Source organism: Boleophthalmus pectinirostris, unplaced genomic scaffold (genome assembly GCF_026225935.1).
Source record: "Boleophthalmus pectinirostris isolate CB_2022bp ecotype Guang Dong unplaced genomic scaffold, ASM2622593v1 HiC_scaffold_13, whole genome shotgun sequence".
NCBI lineage: Eukaryota > Metazoa > Chordata > Actinopteri > Gobiiformes > Gobiidae > Boleophthalmus > Boleophthalmus pectinirostris.
This window is the reverse complement of record NW_026571036.1, coordinates 18,297,345-18,324,031: the sequence shown is the minus strand read 5'-3', so window position 1 is coordinate 18,324,031 and position 26,687 is coordinate 18,297,345. Positions and strand designations below refer to the sequence as shown.

At 37.4% G+C, this 26,687-nt stretch overlaps 2 protein-coding genes across 2 annotated transcripts in view; one reads left to right on the top strand and one right to left on the bottom strand.

Annotated features, from left to right (window-relative positions):
• Positions 1–11,838, bottom strand: part of LOC110175102 (protein tyrosine phosphatase non-receptor type 14) — a 35,150-nt gene extending 23,312 nt beyond the window's left edge. The window contains 1 exon segment of the mRNA XM_020941220.2: positions 11,425–11,838. The gene's annotated coding sequence lies outside the window, so the exon portion shown is untranslated.
• Positions 11,839–22,849: 11,011 nt separating this feature from the next.
• Positions 22,850–26,263, top strand: LOC110155782 (pro-opiomelanocortin-like). The gene is made up of 3 exons (XM_020919953.2): positions 22,850–22,983; positions 24,945–25,081; positions 25,718–26,263. The coding sequence occupies exons 2-3, from the start codon at positions 24,962–24,964 to the stop codon at positions 26,261–26,263; spliced, it is 666 nt and encodes a 221-aa protein (XP_020775612.1). The 5' UTR covers positions 22,850–22,983; positions 24,945–24,961.
• Positions 26,264–26,687: the final 424 nt, after the last annotated feature.

Genomic DNA, 26,687 nt, shown 5'->3' with positions numbered 1-26,687 from the left:
GGTTATAATGTCTAGTTATTGGTATATTTATTGCAGTTCAGTTCTTTTAACTATACTGTTTTTTAATGGTTTACTGGGATTATCTTGCATTATTGTTATTGTGTCGGTGGCATAAAGCAGTTTCAGTATTATTGTTTATCGCAATATATCTCTGTAGCAAGATATTGTGCTTCAAAATGTGTTATTGTGACAGGCCAATATATGAGAATAGACAATGTAAACAAAAGTAAGTTCAGGACTTCACTATAGTTTGGTCATAGTGTCCATAATCTTCTCACTTTAATCACAACACTAAAATTTTAAAAACTGTAACATCCATAAACTAGAAGTGAAAGACAGAGATGTTGCATGCTGGATTATTGCAGTAGAAGTACAGAACTTTATTCCCCCGTCTTGGTGCAGCTGTGGTGTCTCTCTGCTCTCCGGAGGCCCACAGTCAGACACTGGACGCAATAAAATCTATGGCTGAGCGGACATCAAACGCACGTCCTTCTGAACACAGCGGTGGGCTTAAGGGGCTAATGGAAGAGCTAAAGCCGCATATTGGTTTGTGTGGGAGGCCTTTTATCTGCCTTAATGTGAGGATCAAGACCAGTATGTAGATCACACATAAACACTAGACACTTCACATGCAACTTGTTAGCAGCATGCCACTGTGGGAGATCTCAAGCACCACAAACTACACCGTATGCTAATGATGTTGTTTTTTAATACTGACGTCCCACTTCTCAAGCCTTCTTTTGCCTTCCTTCAATAAAATATTAAAGGAAGGCAAATATTGTTGCATTGCTTTTGGTATTTGCAATAACAAAACTGCATAAATGACTTTGACCTATATGGAGCAGTTCTCTATTCACAAGACACAAAATCACAAGTTGTGTAATGTTAATGTACTATTACGCTTGCCCTTTTTGTTCCCATACACTGTAAGTTCTATAAAAGATATATATATAGCCATATACCAATCTCCACTTGGAATTTCTTTGTGTACAGATTGATCTCTAAAAATAAACTTGCATGGACTGCCACATTCGGTCAGTCCAAAGCATGGGTAACTGAAGGGGGAAAATAAAATGCTATTCTTTCCGAGTTGAACTCACAGAACACTCTGTAACCTTAAGTTTGTAAGCAGCTTTAAGCTCCCAGTGAATCTCTATATCTAACATCTGTTATTTTGTCAAAACATGTGACATTCAATGTTGAGATAATATGTGATAACTATGTCCTCTGTATCTACCAGGCTTTTCCAATTTGGTTTAAATGTAAAGCATAGGTCGGAAAACAGCTCCCAAGTGCTCTGTTAGCGATAAGAAAGGGTGAAAACGGGGAGGAAGAAGGTGGAATAAATACAGCATGGATGTGTTGCTTCTTGTCCTGCTGTTGATAGTCAGCTTGGACCGGAGCCCACATTCCTGTGTAACTCCGACTGGAAAAACAGAGCACACCTGACACAAATATGCACCACAAGGAGAAAGAAAAGTGTGTGCGCTGACAGGGAGCATGGTGTGGTGAAAAATACATAGGGCTGGACTAGGGCAGGGTAATAGTCAGTTACTTTTACTCTTTAGCTTGAGTCACATTTTGAAGAGCACTTAAATGGCCCCATACTTTCAGTAAAACTTTTGATTATTATTCCAACTGTATGAATAATTCATATAAGCAAGTCAGCAATCATTTTTTTGTTATATTTTCCTCAGTAAATGTAAAGAAATTAAATATATTTCTATTTGCACACTCATGCTTCTTGCCTTTACATAGATTTTCCAATTCAATTGATGAATCAAATGTTACGTCCAAACAGTTACTCAGAACGTCAGTATATACACTCCCAGTCAAAGGTTTGGACACACCCTCTCATCCGATGTTTTTTTTTTTTTTTGTATGTTTACTACTTTCTACGATTAGTATACATACAGAAGACAGCAAATATATGAAGTAAGATGTGTGGAATTATGTAGCAAAGAAAAATATTTCATGGCATATTTCAAAATGTGCAAAAAATTGCAAAAAAATAAATAAATAAGCAAGTCATTGAGTGTGTCCAAACTTTTGACTGGTGCTGTTTAAACATACACTACCAGTCAGGTGGGAAACTTGAGGATTTCATTCCAAAATATATTTAAAAAAATATTTATTTAAAGGTGCATTGCGTATCTTTTCAGGCTGGGGTTTTGCTACCATGGAGATGCTATTGCTTTGTCTGTAATGTTTCACAATATGATATTAAACTTAAATTGCATTTATTCAATTATGGGTCTTTTTATTGCTCAAAAATACCTTTAAATACATATTTATATTGGAATGGGGTCACGTCTTCACAGATGGCCTGGTGGCATCTCCTACTTGTTTCTATGGAGACTGAGAAAGAAAAGTAAATGGCAGACCCTTTACCAAAAAGTTACACAGTGCACAGTGTTTTTTTGTTTTTTTTATCTTTGCTACATAATTCCATACATCATACCAGATTTTATTTGGTACTGTATAATCACCACTCCACTCTTTGATTTTAATTGCATTACAGTAACAGTTTACAGTAACCATACATTGTTGGCTACTCTGAACGTCTGGATAAGAAGCGAGAAGAACCAGCAGTGATTGAGTCAGGCTTGTGTCACTGTTCGGAGCAGGCCCCTCTGTTTGGCAATGCCAAACACACAATGAAATCAGCATATTCATCAGTTTTAATGAGCAACACCACTCATGCCACAGGGGATGAGTCAGTCTAATTTTCTATAAGATTTGTGGTAAAAGTGTCTAGGGGGCTCAAGTTTAAGGGAAGTGCCATAACATGTTGACGGTAAGCGGGCGGCTATTTAAAAAGAAACACACAAAAACACAAATAAAAGCTACATACTTTCTCTACATAGTGTACAAACTTAGACATGCATGAACAGGGCCCACCGCAAACACACACCCACCCGGGTTTTTCACCGAGGTTAGCCAAAGGACCAAACAGCATTTAGTGTGACAGTAACCGGCAATCAGCGCAGTGCTCTGAGAGAGTGCGGTCAGAGTTAAAAGTTAGATGGACACACAATGAGCCAGGGCCCAATACTACGAGGCATCCAGCAACATTTTTTACTATGTTTATTTCCAGCATGTGAAAAAAAACACCATATAGGTTTATGATTTTGCAAGTTGTAATTTTGTGGTGCAGAAAGAGTAAAAGGGAAAAAACTGAGGGAAAGGGTTGTTTTTCATTCAGCAATTGTAGGATAAAAATATGTGAAAAACATTCCCAGTTTGGCGCGGCAAAAGGTTAAGGTCGAAAGTGAGATGTTATTGTTTGGGGAAATGCCCAATTCACCCACAACATTATGACCACCTGCACCTGATGATATATTATGAGTTCTAGCCTTACTTACCACCATCTGCATGAGGTAGTCATTTATACAGACCACGATCCATGTTCACTCTTAGATCTAGCATATGAGCTATAGCCACTTCAGCTAATTATACAGAATCACTAGGTTTACATGCATAACTTAGCCAGAGTTAGCACTAGACATGAGGCATCAGAATTTCAGTTCTATTCGGCTCTTCCTGAAGATGTGAGACGGCCTTTACACTGACAAGGCTTAAATCCAGGCTCAAAACAGTTCTGTTTAGCTAAGCATATGACTGAAAGCTTTTTATTCCACACTCTTCTTTTTTAATGTTAATTTGATGATGATTATTTATGTTTGATTTGTTTGTATTGTGATTTAATGCCTTTCTAATTCTGTAAAGCACTTTGAATTACTTTGTGTATGAGATGTGCTATACAAATAAACTTGCATTGCCTTGCCATAAATAACTGTGAGTGTTACAACCAAATTCAAATAGTCTTTCCCTAAAATTTGCCAGCCCTCTCATATCCTTGTCTACATGAAGTGGGAAAAAAACTGAATAGGTGCGAACAGGGGGCTAAGAGACATTAAGGAGCAGCTAGTAATTTGGCATTAGCACTAATACTTTGAAGCTACAACTGCTAATAAAAATGACAATAATTCTTACAGTATAACCACACATTTGGTAGAGATAGATAAATGGCATCTCAGAGTAGCTACCCACGTGCAACAGCTCCAAAATCTGAAGTTTAGGAGATGCACTGTAACCACTGACACATGAACTTTGAAGGCATAATGGTCTCATAATGCCTGCCTGTCCCACCACAAGCAGCGCCCATGTGAAAGATGGTTTTAAAGTTCTGGCTAATCTCATACTGTATAAAGTGACTCAGTGTTTTGTTTTGGGTTTTTTTCCATCTACCATATTTGCACTTCAACATCAATCTATGTCACCATGACTGATTTAAACAGACAGTGTTAGTGTAATGTACTACAAAGAATGTTGTCTGATATGAACATATCATTGTTTGAGATAAGTCATCAAAAGACTATGAGGCCAACTATAAACAAAATGGATAGATAAGATTTAAAATAAACACACATATATGGACATAGAGCGTGCCTTGGAAGTCAGAACCTGCTTAAAACTGTCCCATTATGGTGGCAGCATTACATAGTCACCATGTTTCATTCTGTTACTTTTGTGTGGCAGCTGTGGCTGTTTTTGCGAAACAAATTAGAGTAAAAGGTTTGTTTTTGTGATTTTGGTTTGCAGACAAATGAGACAATTATAAAACAAGGGAGCAATTATTCAATATGTTATTAACTTTAAACAACTGGATTCAAAGATCAAAAAAGTTCAAACTCCCTATAGCATACAAATCTGTTCTATGTAATGATAATACCTGCAACTTCTAATTTTTACCATTGACTAAATGGACATGGATAATCCGCTAGCCACTGCGTTCCAAACAGGAAGTCAACATGGAGGCTTCTGGGTCCATCAACTCCACATTGAGAATTGTCGCCCATCTCTCTGTTACTGCTGCAATAAGTCTCGTCATTTTGGTCTTAAATTGTTCCTGCTCTACATGATCCTGTTGTTTTTCGCTATTTTGTCCGTAAACAAATTCCCATTCCTAATATAAAACTTGGCTCCAGATTCGCTCCTATTGCTAGCCTTGTGAGCTTCATTTGACTGGTCACTATAACTAACTGCTCCAATAACATAGAACTAACCCTGAAGACACATACTTGCCAGTGCACATGAAGATGAACAGCTCCTCCTTTCTCATCTGCCTCTCGGCCCATTCATACACACACATTGACACAAAGACGAAACAAAACAACACTTTGTAGCCCTCTGCTCTCATCGTTAGAGGCGGGCTGCAGAGGGCCAGTGTAGCGTGTGTAACTCAATCAATCTGATCCAAGCGCATCTTTGCCCCTTCCTCTGTCACACATGAGCGCTGGAGCCAACAAATGGGTTAAGTGCTTCACAGTACCTCACGAGGCTCACACAACTTCACATCACACTTCTGTGGTCTTCTGGTCCCCAACATGAAGGGACAGTTGCATTTGAGATGTACTGTGACTTGGTGGAGATTCTGCCACTTGCTTGTCTCCATGTCGATGTTATTGCTTTTTTCCTGGAATGTTTCACAGTATGGCATTAAAGTTATCTATCTCCATGAAGACAAGCGGAGGGAGCCACTAAGGCAAGTTACAAGTGAGAACTATGACAATATGACCCTCCTCATAGTAAGAATGAATGTATTTAATGCAATAAACAATTATAATTAAATAAATGCAAAACATATGAACTTTAATGATCTATTCATTTCAAATTATTCAAATTCTATTACTATATCTACAACCATCTACTGCAACTACTATTTCTAGGCGTACTACCCAATTAAGACACAAATCAATCCTATATCTCTTCAAAAAATCTTAGGCTATTAGTAGGGCTGGGTATCATTAAGAAGCTTTAAAGGCTCATTATAAAACTATTAAATCATGGCTGTGATACTAAAAGTCTTTGTTAAACCACTACCTGTGCAAAGTTCATATGAAATACACCCATTTTATTCATCAGAACCGTGAATATGTCAAAATATATAAATGGTAAAATGGTCACATTTTTCTATAGCGCTTTTCCACCTTGAAGGCACTCAAAGCGCTTTACAACAAGGAACCACTCACCCATTCACACACACATTCACACACCAGTGTACGCAGACACTGTGGGCAAGGTGGGTTAAGTGTCTTGCCCAAGGACACAACGACAGCATTCATCTGTGGGAGCTGGAATCACACCAGCCAACCTGTGGGTCAGTGGATCTGACCGCTCAACCTGTGATGTTTATGTTGAGAGTTGGAATCGAACCACCAACCTTTAGATCAGTGGGCGAATGCTCTACCAACTGAGCTACTGCCGCCCCATATAAACAAGTTTCCTTTCTTTAAACAAGCAACCAAATTGTAGAGCCGTCACAAAATAATCTGGTAAAATATACACACACAAAAAAACTCTAGGTGATGTATAGATGCAGCAGCTCACAATATCGATGCTGCAACATCAAATTAAACAATACAATTTATCAATATTTCTATATTTTTAAACACCCCTACCTATTAGTACTTACATTACACTAAAATAGATTAGAATAAGATGTAGACAGTATATGTTTTACTGAATAAAACACCATGTTCTTTAAGATGCCAGGCTTGTAGACAGTGAAAGTCCATAGTCTGCCACAGGAGCAGCTGCAGACAGATGGTGGCTCTCAGAGGCAGACAGTCGCTACATCTGCTGCTTCACTCTGAGCTGTGTGTTTTTTCTTTAGCTCAAAGACACAAAGACGCTCTCTTTCTGCAGCCCAAGTGATAAACAGAGCACTATTCACACATAACATGCAGCCAATTGTGTCCCTATAATACTCAAGAAGTGCACTTTTTCATGTATTGAATTAGATTACAGAGATTCATCACTCAACCTCTTCTGCTATAGTAATTTATGTCTTCAACCCTGGACCTTAGGTAGGCAGGACCTGGAGAACTGGCAAGATAAGAGATGACAGCAATTTGAGCTGGAAGAGCTGGAGGAACACAGGAAGTTCCTCAAAACAAAATTATTCTTTCCAATCTTTACTTAAAACCAGGTTATATGTAACTTCAGGTGTCCATGGAGATGTCACCGCTTTGTCTGAAATGTATGGCAATAAACTTCTATATTTCCATTGAAACAAGCAGTACATACTAAAGGATATTCCAACTAACTTTTTACACCAGGTGCCCAAAAAAAACAACAAAAAGAGCTGAGTGGCTTGTCTATGTTCGATGCACTGGAAGGGTATAAGCATGAACAATATGGCAACACCTCAGAACAGATCAAATAAGGACCCATCACAACACAGACACATGTAAAGAGACAAGTGTGGGAGCGTAAAGCCTTACTCAGATTTTTTTCCAGAATCCTGATGTGAAAACAAACCCTGCAGATAACAGGAGGACAGTGGATGTGATAGTGTTCTTTCTCAAGCTCTTATCGTGTTGGTACAGTTGGTCAGGATGCTCCAGAGCGGTCGGGATACAGCTGATAGTGGAATCTCTACTACACCTTAACAACAAAAACATTGGACCATCAAGCATCTGAGGCAACCACAAGACTGTTCACTTTTTCCACAGGCCCCTCTTCCTCCCCCACCTCCTCCTCCTCCTGCTGCTGCTGGTGTTTCTCTTCTTCTTTTTGGAAACCACATCATTCGAGTACAGTGCATCAGAGCTCTAACCCCAGGCCCTCTCTTCAGTAGATTTACAGGCCTATCAAAGCTAGAACACATTTGGTTTGCTACTGTTTACATCCGGCTGTGTATAGCAAACTCTCTGCTTTGACTATTACCTCCATAAATACTGACATATCATCTGCTTCTATATTTTCTTACATGTTTATTTATGTATTTTCAAGGTGATAGTAATGATTACTTTTGACTGGTGTCCAAGTACTATTTGTGCAATTACAAGTAATAAGGTCATAGTTATTACTTAGTTAGAAATATGGGTCAAAAATTTTTCTGATTTGAAGATGAGAAGTTTCTTATAGCAAAACTACATTCTTCATAATAGTGTATTTTTAATTAGGGCTCAAGTAAATGTACTTTTCCTGTGCGTCATCTTTTAAATATGGGACAAAATTCCAACAAGAAAACCAGGATTGGATCCACAAGACAAGATTTTGGCAAAAATGTATAATATATAATGTGCAATTTAGTATGCAATTATGACAACAAAGTTTTGCTGTCATTGTACACAGCATTGTTTTGTGGAACTACAGCTTCTCAAAAGGTGTAACTCAACAAAGTTAACCCCTTTTTTGTCCAATTCAGATGTAAACAAATGGTGGAAAATCTCACAAGATCATCATACACATGAGCATGATCTAATTATCTCGCGAGATCCTGTGGAACGAGATCTTGTCCCATCCCTACTTCTAACTTTCGGCCTTGAACCAACAGAAACTCTTATACAAACACCATGTTTAAATCTCCATGTGCATAAGAAAACCGCATGAGCGCATTCTTGGGATCAGAAGCACCAGATGTACATATTAGCTATGTGGGCGGGGCTTTTCATGATTGACACTTCACCTGTAGCACCTGGATGGGCCTGTAGGGAGTGTGTGTGTGAGGGGCAGGCTGCAGCACGTCCTTGGCACTGTTGTTGTCTGTGAGAGAGCATACGGAGATTACACAACACTGACGAAAACCACTAAACACTCACTACACAAGCATTGGGTCGGACTTCGCCTCACATTCCCAAGGACTTAATCTTACAGTAAAGATTATGTTAGGACAATCAGTGTGCAGTTACTAAGGCAAGGAATAGGTATAAGAAGCCATTATATGAACAAGCATACAAAGAAGTCAAAACTGCTATGTACTGAATTACTAATAACACTATTGTTTCATGCATATATGATCAGATACCCGTTTGAACTAGAGTTGTCACGGTGCAAAATTAATGTTGATCCTATGGAAAAGGTTTGATACTAATAACACTTTTTACACTAAAATAATCTAAATCCAAGTGTTACCAAATGGTCTTAAACAGATTCTGATATCAAGGCCATGCTAAAATTACTATGGCACAGGTCATTTTTTGACCAGTTTGATGGCTCTTCTGTGGATGGTCTTATGTAGTATAAGCCTGACACCCATTGTTACAATTACAGAAACTACTATTATTCTGTATTGAAAGCTACCCCATAGACTGTGTACAATTATGGTAAAGAAGACTGGAATTTACTGTATTGGGAGCATTTTGTTAGTATTGTATATAGAATGTATATAGATATAAAATATTAAAATATTAAATTAAGTATCAATCTTCTGACAAAACACAAATAAACCACCACTTTACACATCTCCATCCATTACCATAAAAGACACACAATACAAGTAAAGTAAAAATGGCATAACCCTGATTGTTTTTTGAGGTCGCTGGCCTATTTACTTACACTGCACTCTTTTCCACTGGATGCCACAAATAAACTCCGAGGCATTTCAGTCTGTTTCTTGGACGGCTACAACAATAACAATCTGCTGCTATATTTTTCTGCCTCTCTTCCTGTGCTGTAGCTGGAGCACTTGACCAAAATTACAGGTATGTGTGGCCCACATTGTAATCAAATGGCCTTTAGGACTGGACCGGCCACTGCTCCACAAACAATAGGCACTTTTCTTTTTACAGACAGCCCACTATTATGTCGTAAACACCTACTATAAATCTACCTTTTTGGCTTATGACAAAATAAGGTATCACAACCTGGGAATTTTAGACTTAAATATAATAATAACATGTTTTAAATAGGCAGACGAACTCAACATAAACTGGAGTATTTACTAGCATAGAAACAGACTGTTGCTTGTGTCCAACTCCTATGTTGATGATCCCTGCAATAAAAATGGCTTTCTGCATGTCAGTTTTAATACCATATAGGTCTTTGTGGTTTAGTGAATAACATGAAGTCGCTTACGTTTTTTCCGTCACTTTGCAAGTATTTTTTAAAACTGGTAAAACATGTATTTTCTGATCGTCTGCACTGGCTCTCTGTGAAGCAAAAGTCTATAAACATTCATGCTACTGTACAACTTGTATCTCTTGCTCCCTAAACTGTCCCACATTGCTTTAAAAACTTGTAGTGTACTTCCCGAGCCACTAGCTCTGGCACCATATAATTTTCACAGCATGCCTGTAGCTTATAAAGACAGCCAGATGTGTACTTGAGTGTGTGCGAGTGTAGGGATACGCCTCCTACAGCTATGCTATATTTACCCTTTACAAAACTCTCCCCATTTTTACAGTAACGCAGTGCAAGTCCGGAGCTGCATGTCCAAACACATCTTAACAAACATGTACGCACAACATGGAGCCAGGGTGTGATTGGGACAAACAAGTCAGCAACAAAGTGGGAATGTACTCTAATGTCACCAGTATTGGAGAAAAGGTCATGGTGGAACTGTCTAAAGAACTGTGTTTTGGACTATAGTGAAAAGACATGACATAAACCAGTGTTTCTCAATATGCACTATAGGACCCATGAGGGTACTGAAGCAGGAACCCCTAGGTACTGAAGGATACTTGTAATGGTTTCATATTAAAAAAGATGACACAGAAAAATATTTAATAATAATATTTTTCTATCATTTCTTGCAATAAAATTTGCATCCTTGAGAAAGTTTTGGAGTATTTTGGACATCAGGGTCATTAAAACAAGAAAATATAATAGAAATAATTGATGCTATATTATTAAATATGTTAGATACCAGTTAATATGCACTGTCAATATCAAATCAATACATAAACACAACAAATAGGCCATATAACATTGCAGTAATGTAGTAACTTGGCTATATGGTAATGCAATCCATACAATTAAAACCAACTAAATAAAGTTGAAAAGAGTTTAATTTATAAACTTAATTTAGGGAAAATGTAACATATTTTAAGGACATTATAACCACATTATATAACATTTATGTTTTACTAAATTCTAAGTCAAATAATTTGTAATATAAAGGACGCATACGCCTCATCCCACTGTATAATCTCCCCTATACCCTCAATGGTTAAACAGTGAAGGGAAGGCAAGTGTGCCCAGTCACAGCTACTATGAAGTTTCAAATACTTTGTACAAGTTATCTAATTTGAAGTTCAACAGCAAGCATGAGACAGCTCTCTGAAGATATGTCTAAATCAATGTATTCTTAAACAACTATGCACTCTTTTTGGAGGAATTCTATAGAAAATGTTTCTATTACTCCATAAGTAATACATAAGCACCAGCAGCAGACTGTTTTGAATCATGTTTTATGTGCTGCTGCAGGAGGGGGTGGGGGCTTGGCATTAAAATATTTGGGATCCCCTGACTGCCCTACGTGGCCAAGGCATTTGGCCTACATTGAGCTCTGCTCATTGAGACTAATAGGAAACTTTTCCATGTGAATCAAAATGTCTGACTATGAACTAGTGTATGCTTCAAACTGCACCGTTACATTGACTTCTGAAGACAGAGGCGTAGCTCATAACTCACCCAGGTCTATAGCGCTACATGCCGAGCTCTGTTTCTTCTTGCTGGAAAAAAGTTTTACTCGATGGGTGAGGCTCAAAGAAGACCGTTAATCCTCATAAAATCTCGGGCTTGGCGTCAAATGTGTTCACCATGGAGAATAAGAGAAACAGGCTATTTCACTTACACTAAGCTATAAGGTCAAAATCGTCAATCCTCAACAAAAACGTTGCAGAACTGTCGCGGGCTCAAACTTTCCGCAGAAACATTTTTCCAGGTTTAATCGTGCAGTTGAACATAGACGCACGAAACTCCAAAAACAGACAGTGGCGCAAGATTTGTCCAACTTTACCGTGGACGCGAACGTCTTCTCTTGACTGGACTGTGCGAGATGTTTATAGTAGTCCAATGGAAGAGACAGGGCAGAGCAGAGGAGCGTTTCTGCTGCGTTCAAGGACTACGAGAGGTGTAGGGATCATGCGTTTACACACAATGTCCCAAGAGGCGTGGACAAGAACGTGGTTAGGCACTGGGGTGGCACACTTGTCAGGCAAGTCCAGATTCTGTAGTGGAGATGTACATATTCTGATTCCCAGGTAAATTCAATGCCCTACAATTTATCTGATAAAAATGCGTCAATATGCAATTGTGCAAATGAATATTTGAATTAGATATATTTGTCTATAAAATCATTATATTAGCCTAAAAAGTACGTATTGAGGATTACCGTTTACCTGAGTTACATAAGATTTCTTGTCGATAATGACAAGTACTAGGTTATTATTACAATTTTGCAGTGATTACAACTACGCCTGCTTCTGCAGTCTGCTCTATAGGCCCACATCTTCTAGCTTAAACGGGTTAATTTAGGCCATTCCTTTATCATAAAATGCATTTTAGTTATTTGGAAATATTTGAACAAATTTTAAATCTAATCCTTAAATTTAATCTAATGTACTCTGCAGTGTAATGCGCACAAACCCCAAAGTCTGTATAGTCTGTGAAAGCGCCACAGCTCCAGATGCCCCGCCCCTGTGTTCACCTAACCCCGCCCCTCGGCTCTGACATCACAACGCAGGAATGTGTGGAATGCGGCTCCCGGGAGAAGTCCTCTTGGTTTAATGGTTTTGTAGGGGCCACGGAGGTGACTAAACGCAGAACAAAGGAGGACCCTCACGCATTTATGTCCCCCCTCCGTCTTGGCTTTGTGTCCGTGTGTGAGTTACAACCACCGCGGGATTATTTATTTGCATAAACTACATTTTTACAGCGTGGAGGCGTTAGATATATGCAGCCAATTAGTCATGCTCATCTTACGTGGGTTAACACACATTAAATATGTAGAGTACATCTAACCGGTCACATACAATTTCATCTTTGGACCACTTTCAAATGTGTAAACTTCAAATATAACCTATATAGGAATAAGAGACCATAAAATTATCCAATCCAGCACTAGGCCTATTGATTAACTATCCAAGACGAGGCATCTTGGAAAAACCCTGGAAAGCATCCTCACCCCCCAAAACATGGGGATTCCTTCTAATAATAAATAGGTCTAATGACAGAACAGCACAGATTCTCCAAGCCTTGCAAAATAGCAGCCTCTGGTGGATAGTATGTCAATTACAGGTCAATTTCATTATAATAATTCTCTGCTTCTACGTCTAAAACTATACAATAACTTCACACCGAAACAGCCCGTTCCTGTTCGCCCTTCAGAAGGCATATATGTGTTATTTTCTCCGAATGGGCAGTGCAAATACATTTATTTTTGATTATTTATTTTATTTATCACATTTTAATGCAATTTTTTAAGATGGAACAATTAAAACTCAAGTAAATAGACAAATATGCACGTTTTATTTACAAAGCCTCCTCATCGTAATAAAATGCAGATGTGAAATGGAGATATTGGTGTTGGAATGAGCGTTAATATTTTGACTTTTTTTCATGAGCTGTAGTATAGCTGTAGGTGCCCTTCCTCTGAGCTTCAGTAGGAGGCGCAGTGGGAGTGGAAACTGATGGTCAATGTGAGCACAGGTCTGACCAAGAGCAGCAGACCAAATATGTATGTGTATGCAGTCAGCTGACACAACAGTGCACTTGGCTGTAAAGGCCAGACATAAACTAACAACTTAAGTGCTTCCAAGTGCATGGACTCACTGATCAGTGGTCGAACATGTGACCATCTCTGACATGTTTTTTCTATGTATGACGTGGGTTGTCTTTTTATACTGCATTGTATTTATTGTGTTTTGTCTAAAACTCTAATAAGGAGGGACATTGAGAGTTCACCTCAGCTAAAAATGTTGTAGCCTACATGTGGCATCACCTCATAAAATATTGTCATCTAATTAATGAAATAAACCTAAAAGTTTTACATCTAACTATAGACCGAACAGTATTTGTATCTGAAATAGAATTAAAAATAAATAAATAAATGAGAGCTTTTGCCTACCTTTCAAAAAAATAAAAAATAAAATAAAAAATCCTTTTAAAGAGTCAGGTAGGGCTATTGCTTTCCAGAGGCAAATAAAACTGTTCGGTTAGAGGAAATCCAAATAAATATTGTGCATTTGCAACATTTATGGTTCAAAAGAGTTAAAAGACTGTTGACATGACATTTCAGTTTTCTTTTAAAACACATTTTTAACTGTTCTGGGTTAAGTTAAAGTTGTTTTCCGGGTCATATATAAGGCCTAACCTTTTTCTCTCCTACAAACACTGGTCCAGGGTCATAGCCTGGTGAATCACAAAACGCATTTGCCCACACATAGAAATTTCCCACCTACAAAATCAATTCACAAACACCGATCTAGCGAGGCCAAAGAAATGCTGTTTACGACATTTCATTGAGTGTAAAAAACATATTTTCTTTAAAGTTGCTTATATGATGGATAAACATATGCCCAACAGGCCATCCCCAACAGGTGAAAAAGCCCCAATCCCCTGACCCATAACAAAGGCTACTAATGAGCTCCGAATGCACACGAGGCTGTAATTGGTTTGTGTGAGGTTACAGGTACAGTGAGTCAGTGCTTATTACAGACTGCCCCAAGAGACACCATAATAGCCTCACACCATTGCTCTGGGACAAAATAATTGGACCTCATTGTATCAATCGTAGGGGAAATTGGAGAGAAAATATAGTGCCCCAAATTAAGTCATAAAGAACCACAAGCACATAGTGAGTCATCAGCGCTAGAACTACTTCCTATATACAGTAAATAAACTGGGAATACCTGAATAATATGGCAAAGGTGCCTGATCTGTATGTATATCATCGTATATTTATTTATGTTTTAGTGTAGGGACAGTTCTGATGTTTCTACATCACAGGATCTCACTGGGGCCTCTACACTAAATTAAAGCGACCTTGAGGAGGATATGCATCAGGAACGGCAGGCTGTTAAAGATCCTATATTATGCAAAGTTGACTCCTGTGAGCTTTTAGTCATGTTATGCTGTTACCTCCTCAAAAACATTCCCTTTAATTGTGTTTTGTTTCATTCACACAGAATTATTAGCCAGTCTACATCTCCAAAGCTCAGAATGCTCTGTTCCACCTTGTCATGAAGTGGTTTTCAAGTTAACAGCTACCTTTTACCTTTTGTTCAGTAGAGTTTGGACATCCCAGGGCTGAAATTATCTAGGTATGTCTAGTGAAGGTGTATGGAGTTTAAAAACACAGTGGAGGACTTTCTGTATTACAATGACTCTCAAACAGAAAACATGGTTTGAGAGAAGAACTTAGCCTTAAATATGCATAGGTTTGTGTGCTAAACATATGCGAATGAAACAATAAATTAAATATTTTTCTATTCAGTACCATCAACGATCTAGGCTTCTTCACATTTTACTGAAAACTGGGTAGGTTTAAAAAAGACGTGTAAAAAAAGATTGTAAGAACAGCGTGACAGAGTGCATGGAGTGAGTTTAGAGAGCATTGTATTATTAAAGAGACTGAGACATCAGGAGACATCAGGAGCATCTCAGTCAATTCAATCAGCATCCAAAATGTCAGAGGGACAAAAGAGGCACGTGTGAACAAGGGAGGGAGCAGCAGGATTCTAGATGGTGACCTCTTTTAAATACAAGTCACAAATGGATGAACCAGGAAGAGGAGAAAAGAGGGAGAAAACTACGTAAGAATCTCACTGTTTTTGGAAATCAGTTGGTGTTTTTGTGAAAGATAGAGCTACTGTATACAGTCTCCAGACACAGACAGTAGGGTTTGGAAAGGATCTTACAAATGTATTATGTTAACTAAAAATAATAATAATTGCATTTGTGTGGCTAAAACTCACTTCACCGATTTGTAACTCCACACATTATGATGAAACTTGTATGAATCAGTCACAATATTTTGTGTACAACAACAGCACTGGTTTGTAATTTTCATCTAAAAATAAGAATATTTTTAATTAGATTTACAAATTCTCTTAATGACAAAGACTATTCTAAAACTATCCAAGAAAGGACCAGTGTTGTCAATATATATTGCAAAGGGGAGCATCTAGTTTTGTTATTGATTAATATGTAGGCATCGTTACCTTTGTCAACACTACTCATATTAAAAAGGAGAGTCTATCTGTTGATCTCTGTAGCTTAAAGGTTTTATATTACAGAACATTGAGTCTTGTGAGCTTTAAGCCATGTTATAATGCTTTTACCTCCTCAAAAACATACCCGGAGTTGTGTTTTGTTTCATGCACACTGTTGAGTAACCCTTTATTAATAGTCTGTCTACATCTCTGTAACTCAAAATGCTCTGTTCCACCTTGTGATGTCATGTAGTTTTCAAGTCAACAGCTACCTTTTACCTTTAGTGCAGTAGAGATCGGCATTTCCAAGACTGAAATCTTCCAAATGATTCTAGTGAAGGTGTATGGAGTTTAAAAACACAGTGGAGCACCTCTGTCACTACATGATATCACAAGGTGGAACAGAGTGTTTTCAGTTGAAAAAAGAACTAAATATGCCGGACTTGTGTGTTAAACATGTGTGAATGAAACAAAACACAACTCCAGGTATATTTTTGATGAGGAAACAACATTATAATAGATCGATAGGTCCGAAATTAGAATAATATTGGCCCTTTAATTGTGTCCAAAAAATAAATCATGCAATAATGGTAATACAAAATACTGAAACATTTTTGTTGACGTTAAGAAATATTGTTAGGCTCTTTACGTCAGATGACCTCATGCCTGAAAAGACTGGTTGTGTGCATGCCCCCCCCACACACACACACACACACACACTTTCCTCTTTACACCATGCACCATGTGTACCTCATAATAACACCAAAATAGACCAAAATGGACAAGTTCACTGTTTGCACACCAGCTGGTTAAATGGCATCGCTTTTTTATTTGCTGGTGATTCACACATTTGAATGTGAAAGCAACATAAACAGAAGCAATAAATGTCATGTTGTCACTATTTGCCATTAAGAGACCTGTTTTTTTAACATACAGTAATGAGTCAAATTCACTAGCCAGCAGTCGCTTTGTTGCTTTGTTTCAGGTTCCATATTGATCTGGGCGGCATGCAGAGGTTAAGTGGTTAAAACCTTGGAGATTTTTGTACTCGGAGAAGAGAGAAAACAAGCATTATTTGAGCAGCACCACCTCCCTCCACGCTCTGGCAGTAAATCATTAGTTTATTTCTGAGCCACTCTGTGTCTCTGCGTGTTTGCATTCAGCTCTGGTTTTAAAGAGCAATAATTACGCTAAATAATGTATGACGTGCAACGCTTTATTTGGTATATAAACTTTTGTAGTGCAATGAAATGATGTAAGTTAATAGAGTTTTTCCTTCAGTTTGACCCTAGACAAGCTTATCTCGCCCAGTGCACTCTATATACTGCAGATGTTCTGCACTTTTAAGACTTTAATGCATGTGATTTGTGAGACTGTAAATTTGTGTCCAGATAACTCATGTTGTCATCGTAATTTCCCATTTTATATTGGTGCACATTAACCGTTTCACCTAATGTAAGTCATGCCAAGACAAGCCTGTGTGTTTAAGCTTGTGTGGTTATAATAAAGAATAGTGTATAGTGCTTGACATTCACAGATATTATTAAGTGTTTTTATCTACTTAATTTGACCTACTGTGTCCAAGTAAATTCCCTTGTGGATAAATAGTCTTATAAATCTAAGTCTATCCAAGTAACAAGCTCTGTATGTAAGATCAAGTTGAAATCCAGTTTGTTTAAGGCTAAAAGGACCGTCTCTGATCAGAATTCTCTTTACCTAAATCTGTATTAATCAGTGCTAATGCAGAATCTGTGGCTCAGTGAGCGAATTTTGGAGGTTCTGAGCTTTCACATGAGGCATGATCTGTTTATATAAGGACAATGAGAAATTGTGTGTCTTCTGTTCATTGGTTTAAGGTTCCTGTTATATGTAATATTTAGAGGACTTTTTCCCCCATTCAAAACATATAATGATTTATTTAATCACTAGGGCAACGGTGAACATTTTTGCATCATTTTCAAAGTCAAAAATGTGCAGGCTAAGACACTCTCAACCCAGGTTCAGTTGTGATTGCAGTTCCTTTTTTAAAATGGTAAGAGCATTGTTTTTTTCTGATCGTCACTGCCACCAATGACTCAACCACATCCACACATTCATATACACAATGTGAGCGGTGTGTCTTGCCCAAGGACACAAGTACCTTATTGATAAGTAATATGTATATGGGTGACTCTGACGTGAGTTTAGAGTCACTTCAGCATGTCATGTCATGTCATGTTATGAGTTTAACCCCGAGGTCTGTTGTGGTTCTGTTGTACACATAAGGTCGGTCCTGCTTCAGCCATACTGATATATTTGTTAAAAGTAGAAGTGCATTTTTGTTTTGACTTGTCTAAATTCTGAATGAGCAGCACTGCATTTGTGACTGGACTTTTATTGGGTGTTTTGAGGAGCACTCCAAAGATTAAGGATCAGTCTTAAATTTTTGAAATCTGCAGCTCTTTAGTGAGTTGCATAACTGGCTTTTATAAGGCAAACATTCTTCTTCTATTTTCTTTAACAGCTCCACGCCTCGAAGATCCACTTGTTTTTAAATACATAATATATCCTCCAAATGAACCAGATGCTGCAGTAATGTGAAGGACGGGCCCCACTCTAGACTAGATGATGGTCTTATGTGGGGATTTCAAATATTACTATAGGAGCAATTTTATTTGTTGTAAATGTTTACATGTTTGGAAACAGGTAATAATAAATAGTAGTTGTAGTAGGAACTTAGTAGTTACAGAAAGTAGTATCACAAATAGCACCAACAAGTACGAGTAATTTTACTTTTTGTTTTGAATAGACCCTCTTGATGTCAAGAATAAACTACAGCAGAACTTTCGTGGTTCAGTCATGTGATAATAGTTTGTTAAAACGTAAAACACCACAATAGGGACATTCTTGTTTTTCTCTTTAGAACAAGCTCATGACACAAGAGACCGGAAGAAGAGCATCAATATCTGTTCTAGTTCAAATATATTGTAAGAATAAGTAGAAAAGAATTTTAAAAAGTAGAAATAAGAAAAAAGTAAAACTAAAATACTGGTGCATCCAATCAGAGAGAACATATAGGTAACATCATTACATTTAAGATTGATTTTAATTTGAATTAAACTTTTCTATTTATAAATTATTATTATTATTTTTTTTACTTCCTAGTTGGATATGGGCAGCACATCGGACATATGTAAAGGCAATTACTTCACTGTTATCTAGCAACTAAAATGTAAACAGTGGCCAAAACCTGTCTAAATTAGACAATAGTTAAGACAGATGAGACTAATGAAAATAAATAACAACACATTCATTTTGTTAAACCATTAAACCACTGCATTTTGGATAAAATTTTCTGTTTTGATGACATACATAGAGATACTTTATTTTAGCAATCACCTCTACTTCCAATATTTTTGTCCTTTTTCTTACAACTTTTCTATCCACAAAATGCTGTGATAAATATTTACCACAGTACTAACTGAAAAAACATGAAAACCTGTCATATGAACTAAACGACATCATGAATTGCATTGAAAACAAGACCTACATTTTAAGTTCGTAATAACTCTTAATTTACAACTGCTCTTAGAAGCTTTATTTTGCTAGACAAGAGAGGAAGAATTATTACTCAAGATAATGTAGTGTAGAAGAGAAAGGGCAGTAATCCAAACAGGATCTTATATAAGGTAACTATGGTAATAATTGTATCAAATACATATCAAGAAATGTCCCAGACTTTTTATTTTGCTTATACGCTATCCAAAAACAACATTTTACCTTTTGACAATGGGTTTGAAGGGGAATTGAGCCAGGAGCTAGTCTGTAAAAATACTAGTGTCACTTAACACAGTTTGCCAGAATTTTGATTCTTTAAAGGAGCACTACGTAACTTTTCTGGTGAAGGGTCCGCTCCCTGCTTATCTCCATGGAGGTGTTATTGTTTTCCCAGAAAGTTCCATAGTATGACATTAAACATATTCAGCATTTATGAATTATATGGGTGTTTCTATTGCTCAGAAATATAAACATTGACATTCTGTGAATAGGGGCGACTCTCCACAGATCTGAACAGTAATGTAGCATAGTGCTGTAACCTGCTTGTCTCCCTCATGATAGATAGGTTTAATCTATATTGTGGAACATTCTAGACAAAGTAATAAGATTTCTGTGGGGACAAGCAAGTGGCAGAAATGTTACATGGTGCATCTTTAATACAGCTGGATAAAACCTTATGAATGTTTGGTAACAGCAGGAGTTGAAAAGATGGCTATATTTCACAATGTGTGTATTTTCACCTGTTAAATATTCGGAGCAGAGTATAAGAAAACTTAAACATGTGCACTATGTAACTTTTCTGGTGGAGAGTTCATCACCTGCATGTCTGTCTCCATGGAGATAAATTTGCCTTCTAAGTTCTAATGTATTGTAAAACATCTCTAATTAGGAATTAGCATGTTTCATGGTTTAAAAGGCCTATAATGTTATTTCCTCATCAAACACATACTTGGGGTTGTGTTTTGTTTAACGCACAAATCCTAAGTATGTAGGCTGAGTTCTTTTTTCAAATGGAAAACATGCTGTTCCAGCTTGTTCCTGTTCCAGTCATGTGATAATACAGCACAACACAATAAAGGATGTGCTCCATATACCTTCACTAGAATCATATGGATAAATTCAATCCTGGAATTATTCATCTTTGCTGAACTAAACGTAAAAGGAGCTGTTAACTTGAAACTTACTGCTTTAGTATTTTGATCGTTGGAGATGTAGACAGACTAATAACAAAGGATTACTGAAACATGTGTGAAACAAGAGGTAACAACATTATAACATGGCTAATAGCTCACAAGAATCAATTTTGCGTAAGATAGGACCTTTAAAAACATTGGAAGGTTTAAGCAAAAAGATAACATTGTAGGGTTGCAGCCATGGAGACAAGCAGATGGCAGATCTTTCTCCAAAAAGTTACATAGTGCACCTTTAAATATCAATACTTATGAAACTCCTCTTAGGTGTGACTCAGTACTCACTGGAATAATACCAACTTTGAAGGTAAGTGTGCTACTTATATCTGCTTAAATACAAAAAATTGTGTTTCATGAAATAGCATTTTAAAAGATTGTATTTACAGAGTGCTCCGCATGCACACTATATTTTTATGAATAGAAATGATGCATTTACAAATCTGGTCCTTACAGATGAGAATTGGGCGTTTATGGTTTTATATTTGGAATTGGGGGTCAGTTTATGTTGTATTTGAAAGGGTTTTAATTAGATCTGATCCAAATGAACCTCTGTAATCAGTTTTATGTCCAGAGACCACATATTCTCAGCGCTGTTCTAACCTTGTGCTATTCTCTGAGGCCTGTCCTTGCACATGAATACACTCCTGTAGATAATTGTAATGTGAAATGCTTGAAATAAAAATAAGAAGAACATTTTCTTTTTTAAATCCAAATTTTGTTTTTATAGCTTCATCACATTGACATGTATATAGAATTATACACATACAATTCTAAAATAACCACTGTTAAAAATATTTACTTTGTGAGTTCATGATTAAAGGTGCATTGTGTAACTTTTTAGGTGAAGGGTCAAATGCTTTTCTCCATGGAGATATTACTACTTTGTTTGGAATGTTTCACAGTATGATATTAAACCTTTCTATCTTCATGGGAACCAAACCAGACCAAATTATAGGTCAGATCTGTGGAGAGGCAACACACACAGTCAGAATGCCTATTTTTGTATGTATTTTTGAGCTATAAAACCAACACCTGTAATTGAATCAATGTAAGGTAGAGCTGTTTAATGTCATACTGTGGAACATTTCAGCCAGAGCAATGAAATATCCATAGAAACAAGCAGGTGATGGACCCCTGACCAAAAAGAGTGCATCTTTAAGGCTTAGTACTTAATTGGGAGGTTAGGGTTGGGATTTATTGGTTAGACTGATAATTAAGCAGTTACTAAGCCTAAATAATTTGTAATAAACATTTAAATTAGTTCATTATGATTTTCTTTCTTTTCTGCTTTATTCATTATTACTCATTCCGAAGTTTATAACATGATACCTAAAAATCTAAACCATATAGTGCTTTTGATAAGATGTACAAAAGATTCAACCTGGAAAAATAATAGAATAGGATTTCAAATCAGACATTTGTGCAGATCTAGAATATATATATATATATATATATATATATATATATATATATATATATATATATATATATATATATATATATATATATATATATATATATATATATATATATATTTATATATATATATATATATATATATATATATATATATATATATATATATATATATATATATATATTTCACAACCTAGTAGTAAAGTATTCATTATAACAATAAATAACACAGTTTTGTAGTAAATGAGTACATTGGACAGCAAACTATTTTTGTATTGAATTTTATGTGAAGTTTCTCATCTTCTCCACAATACTAACACCAAATGACTCAGGGGTTTCTATGTAATTTTCAGATTTATTTTTTTTTAGTCTTGGAAACTAGACAGACTCAAAATAAAACCTAGTGCCCAATTGATTTGCACACTACTGGAGAGGTGAGAACCAGTGACCTTTGGGAGGGATTTGGGTAGGGATTGACACATGTCGCCTAATAAACATGATGGAGATAGCTATAGAATAAAAAAGAGAAACTGTCCAACCAGGATGGAGGAGGCGGAGTAAGTAGCAGAAAGGAGTTAACAAGTATGTTTCAAAGGCTGTTGTGTGGTGACGTACATGCTACCATTGATTACAAGAATGCGTAGGTGGCTTTACCTTTAATAAAGGAAACAAAGTGTCTCTTCAGTATCTCTTTACTTCAATTACACACTCAAGGCCCTGCTCCAGCATCCGGGCTCCCAACGCTGTGAGCTATAAAAGGGGAGAGCCGTCCTCACAGCAAAACCGCTCCTACAGTGTACAGAGCATTCACAGCGCAGAAGAAGAGAGAGAGTGTGGAGCGTAGCAAATACTGAAAAGATCTGTGGAGACAAGAGAGGAGAGTGGACCAAAAGGTAAAAATGCTTGACTTCTATTGTTTTGTAATGCCACTGTTAAATTTAATTCAGAAAGTATGATTTGGGTTTGCTTAATGGTGTAAAATAGAACTTTCTTTTAGCATTCTGGAGCGCATAAAAGTCTCAGTTGTTCAGAAGATGTCTTTGTTTAGTTTTTTTCCTACTTGTTAAATACAATTGTTTATCCTATTTTCCTAAACTAAACTATATATATATATTTTTTTATAATTTTCTATGAAAATAAACAACATTTGGGATTATTGTTTAATTTTAGTGTTGTAGTTATTTTCTTCTTTAATAGTTCTTTTTTCATTCCAAATGTAAAAAAAAAGAGGTTGTCATAATTTTCTGGTAAATTTTTATTTCAACTTCAAGTGGGTTCTAAGCCATTTAGGTAATCATAAGACCACATTAACAAAAACAAAAAAACAAAAAAGCCAGCACTGTGATTTCTAATTTCAGTTTTGGGCTGATTGCAAGATTATATTCAGATAATGAGGTCTTTCTATTTGGAATATAAACTTTTTTCTTTTTTCCAAAAATTGGCTTATTCAGAGGCTTTTCCTTTTAATCTGCACATTAACAATGGTTTGCATAAGAGAGATCATACCATACAAGCGCATGTAGTCATACTTTGAGAGACCCTCTTTGAGGTCCATTTTGTGTTATATAGTGCTGTAAATGACTACATTAGTCCACTCACTTCATCACTGCTCTCTTGGTGAAGTATATCTATTGTTTCAAACTGTGGGCAGATCAGCTGTGTTTTCCATACAATCCTGTCATTGGAGGGCTATGAGTGAGTTTTAACAGCACCTCATAGATTTTACTCATCATGTTTGCTTGGACTGCTGTGCTCAGTGAGTCATCCTGGAGCAGGAGACTCCTGCCAGACGTACAAAAGAAGATACCCCACAGAGGAGTCGTATCTTAGAATGATGGAGAGGCTGGGAGCAAGTGAAAAGATGAGATTTACAACAGGATATACTGTGTTTGGTGATGCAAAAGCTTATAAATCTCATGAATGTTCAAATGTACAAGGACAACAAGTATTGGGGAGAGTAGAGGATACACTCAGGTCATATGTCACGGCTGGTGTGTGTTGACTGATCATTAACTCTAATAGTCCTAATAGTTATGTGTTCCTATCCTACACATGTAGGACAGGAGCACATAACTAAGCTCATACCACCACAGTGGAACCCTTGCCTTTCCAGTCATAATGTATATGTAGGTGTTGATTAGCATACATTAGTACAATAGAGCCGTGTGGTTATGGCCGTAGGCCACATCACAGTTTAAGGCTCACCTCCAACCGAGTCTTTGATTTCAATGAGAAAAGGCATCATGTTAAAGATTGTATTGTCTTTGAGTAGCTGTAGTGTATTTGTCATGCTTGGGTCATGGTTGGTTCTGACGTGTGGTAAAATTAGATCTCATTACAATCACATAATGTGATTCATAAAGTATAATTTTTACTCATTCGAACAACAATAATGGCACAATTTAAATGGAATGCCAACAGGGATCAACTGCATGTGGCAATGCATAATGACACTGGAGAATAGAGACTTTTAGAACACATTACAAAACATGTACAAGATGTATTTAATGATCTCATATTCTGGCCCAGACATTTTCCCGCACACAAATACTACAGGCATGTAACAAGCTGCTGCCAACATTTTTATTTGAAGGGCTCCCCATGTGTATCTCTTTATTAAAGTTTTTGGTGGATATTTCAGGTTCTTGGTATTTGTGAATGTAATGTTATTTTGAAAGATTATATTCATTTGTGGTCATATTTAACCCTGCTAATATATTAAGTAATAAAACACCCAGTGTTTATTGCTTTGACTCATCCTAGTGATCACTGAGACACATACTTACTGTTGTTGAAGCTTACATAAGGCTGTGTTCCTGGGGGCTCTGTATTAAATCTCTCCTATGCGCTGCAGAACGGGCTGGGGTGAAGATGCTTTCTCTGTCCTGGCTCCTCGTGGCAGTTTTAGCCCATGTGTGCCACTCCTCAAGAGGCTCCGAATGCTGGGAGAGCTCCATCTGCGCCAACCTGAGCAACAAGCAGCGCATACTGGTGAGTGAGGCCAGTGCACACAAACAGCACAATCACTGACTTCAGACACAATAAAAGTAAATCTAAACTAATAAATATTTAAGAAACATATCCCAGTCCCAATGTTTGTGCAAGTGTTCTTAATTATTAACAGTGTCTATTTTGATATATCAAGAGTTGTCAAATCAAATTACTATAAAAATATGTAAAACTGGGCCAAAAGTGCTTAATGTGCTCATCCACCAACCTGGCTTGCAGTAGTGCATATTGCTGTTGTGTCCTTATGCAAGGCTTTGCATTTGCCTTGCCTAGGTGTGGTCTGACAGAAAAATGCAATGTAAAGCACTGCTGTTATTAGGTAATTATTATTAGGGAAAATAAAAGAAATGTAACCCCTGAAAGTAAAACTAATGGTTAGCCTGTTTAACTGGCCACTTTTCACAAACAGATAGGTAGAAAAAAATCAGATCATCAAATAAAAGAGCAATGTCCCGTATCAATAGAAGTAGGCTAGGAATAATGAGCATTACACCAATAACATGATAGGATTATGGGTAGAATGAACATCCTGGCACAGCTGCAGTAGGCATATAGTATCCTGTTTAACTAATCCAATCCACTTGCAGTTTCTGTGAATCCCTGTTTGTCCCCACGCAGGAGTGCATTCAGGTATGTATGTCTGAGCTGCACAGTGAGAGCCCACAGAGCGCAGATGTTGACGATGCAGACGCGCCTCTCGGTCTGCAGAACGACCTGACCTCCGAAGACCGGACCCTAAAGGCCGTCAGGACGGACAGCCGCAGCAACGAGAGGCGCTCCTACTCCATGGAGCACTTCCGCTGGGGCAAACCGTCCGGCCGTAAACGCAGGCCTGTCAAAGTCTTTGCCTCTTCTCTGGAAGGAGGGGGCTCTACCGAAGGCGTCTCTCCGCTGCAGGCCCAGAGGAGGCACCTCAGAGCCTACGAGAAGCGCAACGGAGACGCGCAAGAAGGACTGCGCACAAAGTCATCGTATACTACGTACAGCCAACAGGAGAGGAAGGACGGGACGTACCGCATGAGCCACTTCAGATGGGGAAGCCCACCTGCCACGAAACGAAACGGCAACTTTATGAAGCAGTGGCAGGAGGAGAAGCCACAGAGCCCGCTGACCAAGCTCCTCAGGAACTTTATGGGCAAAGACGTGGAGAGGATGGTGCGTTAAGTGCGTCACGTGGTGTGGATTATATCTTTTGCATGTTAGTACAGAACATCTGAAAATGTCACTCTCGTTAGTATGTTGTCCTCTGGGCCAAAGATTCTCAACAACACACCCCAAACCTCTGAGGTCAGATAACGATATGGTCAATAAAAGGCAATAGGCATCCACCATCTACCCTGACCGTTTACCCGTGACTTTAAGGCCTTTGTTATATTTTTCTCGTGAATCTCCAGGAATGTCTGAAGGCTGGAATAAGATGAGCTAGCTGTAAATGTACTTAGAGCATATCACAAACATACACTTTATTTACTGTGTTATCTTTTTGTAAAAAGATGCATTAAAAGAAAATATATGGCAAGCTAGTTTATTAGTTGTCATTTTGATATCAGGCATTATAAATTAATGTTGTTTAAACAACTCAAAATAT